The sequence below is a fragment of the Petromyzon marinus genome, chromosome 1, assembly GCF_048934315.1.
Source record: "Petromyzon marinus isolate PM22_M1 ecotype Great Lakes invasive population chromosome 1, UKy_Petmar_22M1.pri1.0, whole genome shotgun sequence".
NCBI lineage: Eukaryota > Metazoa > Chordata > Hyperoartia > Petromyzontiformes > Petromyzontidae > Petromyzon > Petromyzon marinus.
The window spans coordinates 12,688,087-12,701,533 of NC_133667.1; the positions used below are offsets into that span (position 1 = coordinate 12,688,087).

The 13,447-nt window shown below is 44.0% G+C and overlaps 1 protein-coding gene across 2 annotated transcripts; it reads left to right on the top strand.

Moving 5' to 3' along the window:
• The first annotated feature begins 3,022 nt into the window (after positions 1-3,022).
• On the top strand, positions 3,023-13,224 carry LOC142929343 (dual specificity tyrosine-phosphorylation-regulated kinase 2-like). 2 transcript variants are annotated; one of them, XR_012945639.1, is made up of 10 exons: positions 3,023-3,071; positions 4,170-4,227; positions 4,645-4,793; positions 5,571-5,707; positions 7,489-7,629; positions 9,486-9,621; positions 10,054-10,135; positions 11,459-11,625; positions 12,215-12,510; positions 12,816-13,224. XR_012945639.1 is itself a non-coding variant. In XM_076070545.1 (9 exons), exons 1-9 carry the CDS (start codon positions 3,033-3,035, stop codon positions 12,350-12,352), a joined length of 1,047 nt encoding a protein of 348 aa, XP_075926660.1. In that variant the 5' UTR covers positions 3,023-3,032; the 3' UTR covers positions 12,353-12,803. The 2 variants fall into 2 exon arrangements, 1 of the variants encoding a protein (XP_075926660.1); XM_076070545.1 differs by lacking the exon at positions 12,816-13,224 and having other exon boundaries at positions 12,215-12,803.
• Positions 13,225-13,447: the final 223 nt, after the last annotated feature.

Consider the following 13,447-nt stretch of genomic DNA (forward strand, 5'->3'; position numbering starts at 1 on the left):
GTGATGGTTTTGAGTGGCTCCACAAGAGGATCCTTCTTCATGACTGGAGTGATGGCTTTGCAGATTGTGTAGTCGGAGTAGCCATTAGCCCTGAGAGCCTGGTGTACGTGCTTGAGTTCACTGGTAATGTGTTCCTGGTCGGAAATGCATTGGGCTCTATGGTATAGAGTCTTGATGAGGCAGTTCTTCTGGGATGGATGGTGGTGGGAATCCGGTTTCAAGTAAGCATCTGTATGGGTAGCTTTCCTGTAGACAGAGTGGCTCATTGAACCATCATGTCTCCTTTTAATTAAGACATCCAGAAAGGGTAGTTTGCCATCTTTTTCGACCTCCATGGTAAATCTGATGGCTGGGTGTATGGAATTGATGTGGTCGCGGAATTGGTCTAGAGCAGGCTGGCCATGTGGCCAGATGACAAAGGTGTCATCAACGTACCTCTTCCATAAGGTCGGGCGTAGAGTGGCAGTCTGGATGGCGTCAGTTTCAAATTTTTCCATGAATACGTTGGCTACAACCGGAGATAGGGGGGAGCCCATTGGGGTGCCCTCAGTTTGTTTGTAGAAAGTTCCATTCCAGGTGAAGTATGTGTTGGTTAAGCAATGTCTCACCAGGGGGGGTACATCAGTATGCAGTCCTTGATGAACCAGGTCTTCAATGATAGCGATGGTGTCAGGTACCGGGACTTTGGTGAACAAGGACACCACATCAAAACTGACAAGCAGGTCGTTTGGGGACAGGGAAATGTCTTTGATTGTCGATACCAGGTGAGTAGAATTTAGTACCGCAGAGGTGGTTTTTCCAGTGAAAGGTCGCAGTATATCAGCCAGAAAACGTGCCAGTTTGTAGGTGGGGGAGCTGATAGTAGAGACGATGGGACGAAGGGGTGTATCTTCTTTGTGTATCTTTGGAAGGCCATATAATCTTGGTGGTCTGGCAGCAGAGGGTTTCAACGAGAACTGTTTGTTCTCATCAATTAATGCTGTTGAATCAGAGATAATTTTGTTCGTTTTGGTGACCAGGCTGTTGGTGGGATCTCTTTTTATTTTTGTATAGCTGCCATCGTTGAGTAGTTCTTGAATTTTGTTGTTATATTCTGTTTTGTCCATGATGACAGTGGCATTGCCTTTGTCGGCTGAGAGAACGACAATATCATCCCTCTTTTTTAATTGAGATAATTCAAAACGTTCGTCTTTGCTGATGTTGCTAGGTGGCAACTTAGCGTTTTTGAGGGTTGCAGCGATTTCAGATCTTGCTACGTCTGCAGAGATGTGACTCAAGCCCTTGAGTGCAACGTCGACAATGTCTACATCGGATTGGTAACATGTAGACAATATGACTACCTCTTCGGCTGCCACTATGTCGAACAAATGTAGGGACAATTTGATTTCCAAATTCAATCACCTCTCCAGCAAAAAATCGGATCCACACACCGAAAAGATAGACGTCAACAAAGTCGTAATTAATCGCAGTAACAGTTCCATTTCTGATGGTCTGAAATCCGTTTTAGCTAAAGGTCTAAACTTTGCTGTCACACCGAGAAACTTACCGGTTAATGATATCATTGCCCATGTCGACGTTTCGACGTTTCGACTGCAACACAAGCAGCAATCATCATCAGGTGTAAAACCACAACAAGAGAATTTGAAAAAAGTGGCGGTTATTAAAATTTTATTGTGGTTATCACATCTGATGATGATTGCTTGTGTTGCAGTCGAAACGCCGTGAGAATTTAATTGTTTTATATTTTTATTATTTTATTGTTTCCCTTCAACGTGACTTTACCGAAAGAACCAATAATATGAATCCCTGCAGTCACGAAAGCTTTAAATAAAAATTTAAGAGGCGTTACAACTTTGTGGGCATCGCTCACGGGCGTCACGCGATGCCAAACATCCATTGGGTACGGGGGGGGCAAAGTGGAGTGAAGTTAATGAAATAACTATTCCTGCTCTTTATACTACTGTACTGTAATGAGAACTACATCGTGGCTGATGGTAACAGCTGTACTATACTGTACTGCAGCTCGAATCGGCACCTCCGATTAGCACAGCTGTCTACGTGCGGTGCGAAAGAAGTCCAACATACTGTACACAACATGTGTTGTGTAATACACGTGTATTACACAACACGTGTTGTGTAATACACGTGTTGTGTAATACACAACACGTGTATTACACACCACGTGTGTAATACACAACACGTGTATTACACAACACGCGACCCCCCACGAACGCCCACGTGACACTCGCGCACCGGATGCCGTGACGTCGCTACTGACGTCACTATCCGGATGCAATTAACATAGCGCTAAACTTCGAGGCGGCACGCGGCTCGAGCTACGGCTTTTGCCACGAGGACTCTGTTTTGAATGTTCAATAGTGCGAGTGCGAGTTTGCCGACGAGAGATTTATCCACGGTAAGTGATGGTAATGGTGTTGAGGACGGTACATTGATCTTTGTCGTGGTCGTGTTGATTGCAGTTGGTTGCTGGTGGCAGTGGGGAGATCTGCTCTTTGCTCGTGTTGAGTGTTGCAAGTGATAGTTACGTGAAGATTGTAATTGTAGTGATAGGGGTGATGGTTTAGTTGCTTTCTGGTGGTGATTATGGTGATGTCAGAGACAATTTCCGTGGTGGTGCTAGTGATGCTAATGGCGATTGTGGTTTAGGTAGATGTTGTTGGTGATGGTTGCGAAAGGGCTCAATAAGCTATTAAGCTTCATGTCATGGGTAGTGATTTCCAGGTAGTGTAAATTCTATATTCCTATGGCGAGGCCCATATTTAAATATACGGACAACTAATTGATTAACACAAAGTGGCACTTAATTTTTTCACGAACTCTTCAAGGATGAAGGGATCTCAATCTTTAAACGGGGATTTGAACTCCCTATTGAAGACAGTTCTGGGAGAGTGCCACACCTGCTGGAGAGATCTCCCTTGCTGCTCTAAGCTTGGTCGAATGAAGGGTGCTAAAGGAGGTTATTTAGGTTTTAATGCTATCTTTGTGCTGTATTCCAGAACGATCTTTTGGAGATGGATCAACTCGATGTTCAGTCTGCAATTGTGCAGCAGGTCAGTAACTCACTTGACAGCAAACTCTTATAAGCAGACTGCACAATACAGAGACAAGCTCACTTCTTTTTTTATCGTAGAGTAGTCGTGGACTACTTGTTTCACTGCCATTCTAGAATAGAACGATTACCATTGACCAATAAGCTCAACACACAGTGCAGGCTTTCAGGTCACTTCACCACCAAATGGGTTTATTACTAGTTCAACTGACAGCAAAGAATCAAAGTTCCCCCCCCCACCCCACATCGTGTAAGCTCTATAGACTCTGGGGTAAGTGCTGTTAGTAAACGCCTATTATAACTAGTACCACAACGGGCCGCTTTGACCTAACGGTACTGACACGCTTACACACGGCAAACTCACGACACAGTCAAGGCAATTTCTTGTCAGCTCAGTTCGCAGTAAGGGACTCTAGTACTCATGAACCAACCAGGAGACACACGAGCGTATTACACAGCACACGTATTGGCAGGTGCTCTACTTGGACTTCATGAATGCGGTCAGGTTCGTGACCTGTAACCAGTTTCATAAAATACCTTCAACAATTTACCCTTTTGCCATATTTGTGTAAATTAGAAATCAATGGATAATGCAGTTGAAGATGTTTAATGGAATTGGGCACAAACCTGGGAATATGGGCACCGTTTAATATTCCCAAAGTGTCAGATTATTTGACATCATCGAGGTGCAATATACTATTATTCGTGAATCTCTATGTCTTGGATGCTGCTTGGTGTAGTGGTTTCCACACCAGAGGTCGCTGCTTCGATCTCCAAGCATGGCAGTTCAATGGGGCAAGTTTCTTAAATACCACCCAACAGTATACAGTAAATGGGTTCACCGCAGCTCGTCGATCATGCATAGTGAGGTAAAGCGTTGACCTTTTCCAATATATGAGGCCATCACGGAGGTGCAGGCCAAAAAATACTCTCTAGGGTAATCCTCTGAGAGCTTTGTGCGATTTAGGCCCTTCCACAAGCACTCTCTCAGTGGGTATTTGTGTGTGTACCACTGTGTCTCTGTATATATGTCCATGTCTGTGTGCTTGCCCCCATGTTCACGCCTGCCTCTCTGTGCGCATCTCTGTGACAAAAACAGGCAACTCCATCGGATGAAGTCGTCTTCCCAGTGGCAGGGATGAGCTGCACACCACAAGGTTTTACTTCACTTTATTCAGCATCATTCACCACATGAATTACTGCCACACTCCTCTATAGCAAACACACATCCAGAGTCAATCCCTAAATGGTTTTACAACTCCATTAAGAGCACACATACAGGAGGCCCAAATCGAGTCTATTTAAGTTTAGCACTATATGCGTGGTTACTTTGTGATTGTAATTGTCCATAATAGAGGGTTTTTTTTGGGTTGGATCGCGTAAATATATAAATGTGTCGTTAAACCCACCACCACCCGACACAGCGAACTAGTAAGGGTTGTCACGTAAACCAAACATGCCAAAAAAAGTCACTAGTACAGCACACCGTTGTGTTGTAATTGTGTTTGTTACACACGTGTATGTTCATCAATGACTATGTATGTGTCTGTCTTTGGGCATGTGTGCGCGTGTAGAAATCTTGGACAAATTCCAACACAGGATGACAGCACAGGAATGTCAAGAAATCATGAAATTCAAGGAAGTTTTCTATTTCAAGATTCGATCGGAACATAATGGCACTCGCAATGATGGCTACGATGACGTGAACGACCACTACATTCCGGTAAGACCAGGGGCAGCCCGTCCATATAGGCGACTAGGCGGTCACCTCGGGTGCCAAGTTAAGTGGGGTGCCAGATTCGAGGAAAAAAAATACAATAAAAATATACAAATTAGATCACGAAGATGTCATTATTTCAATTCCCGTGCGTGTAGAGGGACTATTAATTATAATTCCTTTCTCAACATTTATAATCGTTCCTCTGTTTAAAAAAAACACGCTTAAAAACACATGAAGTGGGAAAATATGGGCAACATTTTTCCCCAGTTTACGTAAACCTCAGCCTACATCTGCCCTTGGGGGTCGGGGGTTGCCAATTGCATTGGTTCGCCTAGGGCGCCAGATGCTGGCAGCTCATCCTAGGACCGTCCCTGGGCAAGACTCTTCAATTTGGGCAACGTTTATTCCAGCTAATCATGCATCCCACTACAGACCCCAAAATGAATTGTTAATCTAGATTATTTAAAAAGGGTATAGCTCCAGTGGCTTCCTAATATTGGAAGGAAGACCGTTACACACGGCCGCAGATGCGCATCTGAGGATACCATTTCACAAATACAGATGAAGGGCATTCTATAAGACATGCTTTGCATCGAATGATTTCGTGGTTTTTGGCAATGACAGCAGAGAAAGCTTAGACATTTTCAGGAGTGCGGGAATGTCAAGAGCGGTGAGCAATAAATGAGCACTTGAATGAGCCGTGTGTTTCGACTGAGTAATGATTGAGCACTGAGAGAGGGCCCTGGTTGAGTGCTCAACACTTCTGTAATCTTGTTCCAGATAACGGATGAACACGTGGTGTACCGCTTCCAAGTACTGAATGTAGTTGGGACGGGGTCCTTTGGGCAGGTGCTCCGATGCCTGGACCACAAGACGAAAAGAGAAGTGGCCATCAAGGTGCTAGAGCACACTTCTAGGTAAGTTTGAACAAAGACATGAACCACATCTTGAAATCTGGTTTTGTAACTTGTAATAAGTTGTGCTAATTTACATATTGCAGAGGAAGTCTAAATAGTGATACAATTTAAAGTTGATTTTCTTTAACCTCGTGAGAACTCAAGAGACCAGAACGAGTCTCATTTGTAAGAGTAACCTGGAGCATTCGTCTGCCAGTAGGGGACAATGATCGCTATGTTGCAAAATACAAATTGAGGAATTTGTCGAGTAAGTTTCGATATTGGCAAAAATTGTACCCAGATGCAAGCACACAGTGGCATACTCTTGCAAATGACGTCAGGTGATCTTTAGCATCCATCGAAGCAGACAGCATGCATTATTATGGTTATACACCCGCAGTATTAATCGTTAATGTCATCAAGCACCGTCAAAATAATGTTTTATTTTTGATCAAGTGGCAGTCTGTAATGTTTATGGTTCCTGCCATGTGAATGTCGAAATGACACCACTGCCCAACAACGGGGATGAGTGCTGCCCTTTTGCTCATTCTAATCTTGCATATGGTAACATGTTCAGGCGCTAAATACCAATGCCAAGGTCTGCTAGCCACGAGGGGGCTTCAGGAGAGATTTTAAATTTAGCAATTCCGCATTAAAGGAGCACGGACCATAGTGGTTTACAATATCGTCCACAGTTTGGGTTGGTGCAGTAGAACACTTTGTACCTTACTCGCCGAACATAGCTGAAAACCAAGGTGATTCCAATCCAGTGGTGAAAATGTTTTTCCTCACTGAGATGCGATGCAGCAACTCCTTCGAGTAACAACCATGGACAATATAATAAATGTTTTTACCCTTTCTGGCAATAAAACAGGCGTTAAGATTTTTGATTTAAAGCTTTCGTAACTGCAGGGATTCATATTCTTGGTTCTTTCGGTAAAGTCACCACGTAGAAGGGAAACAATAAAATAATAAAAATATAAAACAATAAAATTCTCACGACGTTTCGACTGCAACACAAGCAATCATCATCCGGTGTGAAAACCACAGCAAGAAAATTTGATGATTGCTTGTGTTGCAGTCGAAACGTCGTGAGAATTTTTTATTTATTTATTGTTTTCCTTCTACGTGACTTTACCGAAAGAACCAAGAATATGTGTTAAGATGTTCAAACCTCAAACAGAATGCTTTTGCAAGGAATCAAGTCTGCATTAACCACACGTATTTGTGGTGAACATGCACAAAACAAACATCCTCTGATAATATATGGCATTGTCTTTGAAACTGATTGAGCCACACCAGAGACAGCTTTTCTTTAGAGCCTAGTCTCAAACAGTGTTAGACCAGAGAATGCCACAAGGCGAACAGCACAAAGACAATGCCACTATCAGGGTATTTATAGCTCGGGGTGAGCAGCTACAATATGGGACCTTTATTGCCAGTATTAAAATAGAAGAATAGGTTTTACCCCTTGCAAAAGGATTGTGTTTGGTGTTTTAAGCCCTTAACACCTGTTTTTTTCTTTGCCAGAAAGGGTAAAAAACCTATTCTTATCTTATGATACTGGAAAGAAAGGTCCCATATTGTAACCAACGACAACTTCCCAACCAATTGGTCCAGCCTCCCCAGTTGGCCGCTGATCACGTCGACCGGGCAGGGACGATGTTGACGTTGACCGGGATTAAGCGCTCACAGCCATGATTCTGGAGTTCTGTTGACCGCGTCATTCCACGTGTGGCAATGCCTACAAATGTGCAAGACCTAAGAGTGGGGTGAGACTTATCGATGCATTCCTTCCACAGCGAGACCATTGAGGAATGTGAAATGGAGGTGCAGATCTTAAACGCCTTGCAGTCCGAAGATGAGGAAAATAACTACATCATTCGATTCTTCGAATTCCTTATGTTCAGAAACCATCCCGCAATCGTCATGGAGCTAGTCGCGTGAGTAAAAAAAAGAAAAATCACACCGTGTGCGCCACCATCATGTTTATCCACGCAAGTTTTTTGTTTTGTTACACGCGGAGGTTTAACATTTGATGAATTTCAGATAATTTTTTTGTTTAACCGGGAGAGAACTCAAGTGACCAGGATGAGTCTCATTTGCAAAAGTGACCTGGGGCATTCGTCTGCCAGAAGGGGCGGGGGTGACTAATTCCTATGTTGTACAACGGCAATTAAGGACTTAATGGGTTGTCTAAATAGCTTAATGCCTGTTTCAATGCCAAAAGGGTGAAAGCTATTCTTATATTGGCAATTAAGTAATTTTGCAGGTATTTTTTTATTTAACATCTGCTGTGAGACAAACAGTGTGTGAGTGTTAGTACAGCTGCATTAATCGGGGCGGCTGCTAGATTCGAACCATGAACCTCGACGAAAGGTGGGGAATCATGCTGCAATTAGGCCATGTCACCACCCATCAGACTGTACCAGCCGTTTCCATTTCAAGGCTTTATTGGTACTTGGTAAAATATAAAAGGGACACGGGTGGCTCCTTAACGTGGCACGTGACGATGCTCTCCCACACCTTACTGAATACATACGAGCTGAGTGGCACCACCGTTTAACATCGTACAGCACATTAAAACATTGCGCTTGCAAAATTAATCACATAAACAGGAAACAATGGCTCTCGTTATCTGTAAACGACATTGCTAGATAACGCAATGTCCTGTCTCATCCATTATCTTCATAATGAAACCAGATGCAACAGCAAATTCTCATAACGAGCCCTATGAGCCAGGTAGGGTGGTGCCCGCCTGTAATCCAGCACTTTTGAGGCGAGGGTTTGGTGGGTCACACACATTTTGATAAACTTCCTACCGTGGACGTCGAGGTGCCCATACCCTGGCTTTTCAGGAGAGGGCATTCCAGCAGAAAATGTAGACTCTACCTGTTCCACCTGAACGGTGATCGAGTGTTGTCCCCTTGTGTGGGTTTTTGTCTGGGTGCTTTGGTTTGCTCCCACATGTAAACATGATTCTAGTGTGCTTCTACTAGTATTGTTACTCCTGCTATTATGGATTGACCTTCATGCAGCTCGCGAGGGATGCTAGGTTTAGTAATATTATGTTATGTATGTCGCTATTGTTAACTTTCAATCACATTTCTTATTATCACCGTTACATTGTTTTTATAGCATTATTTTATTAATTTCTAGAAGGGTTTAGTTTAGCCCGATTTTTTTTATATAGTATAGAGTTAGACTAAACATTTTAATCTAAATTGTATTATGATTGTTATTGTGATCAAACATCAAAATGGGATTCTTTTTTTTGTACGCAGCATAAACTAATGGTGCTTTTTCTCGAAGATTTCATTGTTTTTGTAGGGGATGTTTAAATTTGCGTACAGTACAATTTTAAATGTATCTTGTTATTTTATTGTTTGTTGCGGTTGCCACCCGAATCAAGAGCCGAATGGCTTCACAGGGTTATTCCCAATAAAATGAAACTGAAACTCAATTCATTTTCCGTTAGTACCTTGACATAGAGAGAACCGCAGAACTTGGGGCTTTCTGTTGGCGTCTGCTCATCGCTTGGTTGACCACCTGCTTGTCTATGGTTCATCGTTCCTCTGCATACTATAAGTTGATGTATTATTGTTATTATTACTTCTCGAAGACAATGAGCAGGTCATGTTTCATCTTCATTACCCTGGGAAAATGTATAATGTGGTTTTTACATGATGAAAAGCCTAATCTATTGTAAATCATGATTCCTCCAGTTCATGAAGCGACCCTAAGCATTGACCAAGATAGTCGAAGGTGGACTAACCATTGACGACATCTTGTCTTGCAGCATCGACCTCTTTGATCAATTCCATGCCAACTCCACGATCTTTGACCCGTCAACAATCAGGCTCTATACAAGATCCATGTTAAAGGCCCTTGCAAAACTTAAGAAGGAGGCCATCATTTATGGCGACCTGAAGATGGTAAGTAAATACAATAGCATACTGCTGTCATTCATGGATCTGTGTTGCCTTGAGGCAACTGTGGCAAAAAAAAGTGAGACCTCTCTCGTAATTCAAAAAAATTGAAAACCAAACACCGAATGTTATTGTTTCCATAAATGTATAAAACAGTAATCGACACTTGTTTCAATCCAGGACATTGTCTATTCTCTTCTTGCTCGAGAGTACACTCTGCAGTTTATTTGAAAAGATTCTCATTTACATTTGTCACAATGACAACAGCTACAGTTGGCCCAAAGTTAGACACATTTCTTACACGAGTAAAGGTGAGGACCACCTTTTTCACTGATATGTAAAATGCAGTCTTAACTGGATGTCTAAACGGGTAGGAGCTGCATGCCATGAACACTTTTGAACGTTAACCACTATTGCCCTTTGTTATTGTTTTCCTAGGAAAACATCATGGTCAAGGACCACGCAACCGGCAACATCAGGATCATTGATTTCGGCCTGAGCGTCATGATGACGAAGCCAAGTGAGTAGTTTTACTTGTGTTTTCGTGTGAGGGTGTGTGTGTCTGTGCGTCTTTGTGAATCTTTGTAAATATGCTGTGGTGTTAATGACGACACGAAGGCAGAACGTTGTCGGGGCTGACGCCAAACGGTTCATTAAGGGCTTTCGCCTAGCTTTCGGTGAAGGGCAAACACAAGTCACTGGATAAGCTAAATCTCCCCAGGGGAAAAGGGTACTGGGAATCCCTACGCCTCCCAGGCTAACGGGCTCTTCCCACAGCACTGACCGACGGTTCATCCAACTCGGCCAGCTGGGTAAAGTAGCCCCCCCTAGCCTGGTGCTATTTCTCCCCTACCCTGGGTCCCAACTTCCCTACCGCTCACGATCCCGGCTCCCGGCGAAGACCCCGTCCACGTCACCGGTCCCCCCTCAAATACCCTGAGGGGACATGACGTCGCTCCTCCCGAGGCGAGTGGGACATCCCGTCACCACTCTACTCCTCAACAAATATACGAGTGAGGAGTGCAAGTGCAGCGGTTAGCGCGGTGCGCTACGCACCCGGCCGCCCCGAGTTCGATGCCCGCTCATGGCCGATACAAGTGACGATTATCTGAACCGGTCCTGGGTCTCCCCTAGGTCGACTCAGCCCCAAATGAGCACCTAGTGCGGTGTGGTGTAAACATCACAAGGGAGATAAAAGCAGCCGGGTGTGGTGCTGGCCACCCACCCCCTCGTGCGCCACGTGCCGGCCTTCATAGGTGCTCGCTAACAGCACTTGCTCCAACAGTCTGTTAGGGCTATACGGGGGATCTTTGTCTTATATGTGTTGGCACAGCAGGGGGCATAGTTGGTGCATCTGCCACTCATTTCGGTCCCGTGACCTGTCGGTGAACCTTCAACACTTCACGTGGCCTCAAAGTGCACATGGCCTGGCACAGGCGCCGTGGTGACGTCACCGCCACTTAGTGGCCAACGGCGACTGTTATTCTAATGTGTGTGCGTGTGACAACGTGGCATGGTGAGCAGTACTGCAGTGCACTGCAATCTCAGTGACTCAGTTTAATCCTCCGCCACAGAGGCCTTAATAGGTCATGTAGGCCTTAATAGGTGCTTGCAAACAACTTTTACCCAAAATTCAAACCATCTCTTGGAGTGCCACTCACGCTTTTCCAGTTTTGAGCCAATTGTAGAAAGATGCACATTCAATTGCTGTATAAAATGACAACGTTTAACATCCTACAACGTTTTTTTTTAATCCGTGTGCACTAAAAAAAAAATATCTAAGAAAATAACGAGCATGGCCTTCTCGCTCAATCAGTGCTATTCCTCTGTGTGTGGTGTGCAGTTTTCGGATATTTCGGAACGTTGGAGTACATGGCTCCAGAGATATTGCTGGGCCTCCAACTCACCTGCGCAGTGGACATGTGGTCCCTGGGCTGCGTAATTGCTGAGCTAGCTTCAGGGCAGTCACTCTTCATGGCCACAGGACGTCAGATTGCCCAAATGATCACGGTACCTGAAATATGCCAAAATATAATCTCGTTATTTATGAATTTGAAGCCTATGGCTTAGTTTTAGCTGAGCCGGCTCACAATGCTAACGCCGAGTGAAGGTCCATTAGTCGCTAACAACGATATAGGAGACTGCCGTGGATTGCAAGACACGGTTCAAGTACTCCGTGGAGCAATCATACTTTTGGCCTCATTCCATGGGAACAAATGTTGCTCTGCTGCCAGTATGTACATAGAGAATAGACATATCTTTAATGTGACCAGACACTAGTTGGACACGCATGATGTGATTTGGCCTTGTTGATAATCATCACTCAGAGCGACAGACTATTACCCTTTCCATTCTTTCGGTAAATTGTTCATCGCGAAGGTTCCTGAAGTCACTTTAAAGGGCAATATTTGTTAATTAAGTACCCAATAAAAAATGTAATCTATTTGGCAGTGGTGTAAAAGCATGTGCAGTCCTTGTGAATAAACGTTTCCGTTTTAGAGACATTTACATTTGAGGAAGTCTACTGTATGTATGTTTACAATACACACAGTCCAATGACCTAACCCATGTATATTAATTTCACTTGACCTGTGCACAGATTCTTGGTCTCCCACCAAGGTCCATGATTGATGCTGCGAACGAAATTGACATTTACACCGGTGAGTGGAGGGGAGGTTGCTACTTCTGTTGTCACAATTATCCAGGCAAGCATTGCCGTAATGTACTTTGTTCGTAATCCTCGGAAACCCGTTTCACTCATTTTCTCTCCAACACAGACACGACAGGGTGCCACAGGGTGAACGGCAGGAAGGTCGTTCCAAGCACCACCTCTCTTAAGGAAAAGCTTCGGACTACGAACAGAGAGTTAATCGATTTTGTTCAAGGATGCCTTGAGTAAGATATACCTGTACTGTCTACATATGATCTTAATTCATCATTATTTTCGTGTTCACCATCAGCACTCTCGTAGAAAGAGTGCACACTACTAGGAGTGGTGTTTTACTGACAGGGAGTGGCTTTGTGTCATAACAGGGCAATATTTCACGTGGAGACTCACATGCAATTATTTACCTTCATTGTGCTAACATTCGTTAGCACAATGAAGGTAAATAATTGCATGTGCCACACCTCCACCCCATTATTAGAAGAAATGTAGACGGTAAATGGACCCTGACGATTCACCGTTTATATCTTGGCAGGTGGGATCCCGCTCGCCGGCTCACGCCTGAGGAAGCTTTGAACCACAGGTGGCTTCAGGACGACACCAAGGACGAAAGCCATGCTAGTCACAATGAACCGGATGCTGTGGACGCATCGATTAAAATGGACGAGATCGTGGAGGTGGATCGTGTGAGCCAATGCGAGCAGAGATGGACGAATGATTCTGGGTCAGATCTCGAGGAAGATTTTGTGTCAGCCAAGAGCCAATCGTGAGTCTCCACGTGCACGTTGCATCTTGAAGAATATTTGTGTTGGTTAGGTTCTTATGAAGTGACTTTGATGTTTCTCCCTGCTCAATGCTTTCTCTCTGCATGCAGCTCTCTTTGAGACGTTGCTCTTTCTCCTCTGCAGTCTGGAACTGTCCTTCCCCAGCCATCTTCATTGTCGACTTCATGCTCTTGTTCAAATCTAGGCTCCAGATCTTCCTCTTCTCCTCTGCCTATAACTCTAGAAAATAATCAGAATATTTATTTATACTGGAGGAATTTGATGAGCTATGAAGCTCTTTTTCACGGATGTCCAGTATGATGTCCAGCAGTACTGGACATCATTCTAACATTGGATTTCATTTATAGATTGGCCCCTGCCATGGGAATGTGGAATTCCCACC

What these genes read in the sequence shown, in the direction of transcription:
- LOC142929343 (XM_076070545.1), top strand. Translation starts at nt 3,033, where the DNA reads ATGGATCAACTCGATGTTCAGTCTGCAATTGTGCAGCAG. An exon ending in AGTCTGCAATTGTGCAGCAG is followed by an intron (nt 3,072 to 4,169) that starts GTCAGTAACTCA and finishes TGACAAAAACAG; the next exon opens with GCAACTCCATCGGATGAAGT. An exon ending in TGAACGACCACTACATTCCG is followed by an intron (nt 4,794 to 5,570) that starts GTAAGACCAGGG and finishes ATCTTGTTCCAG; the next exon opens with ATAACGGATGAACACGTGGT.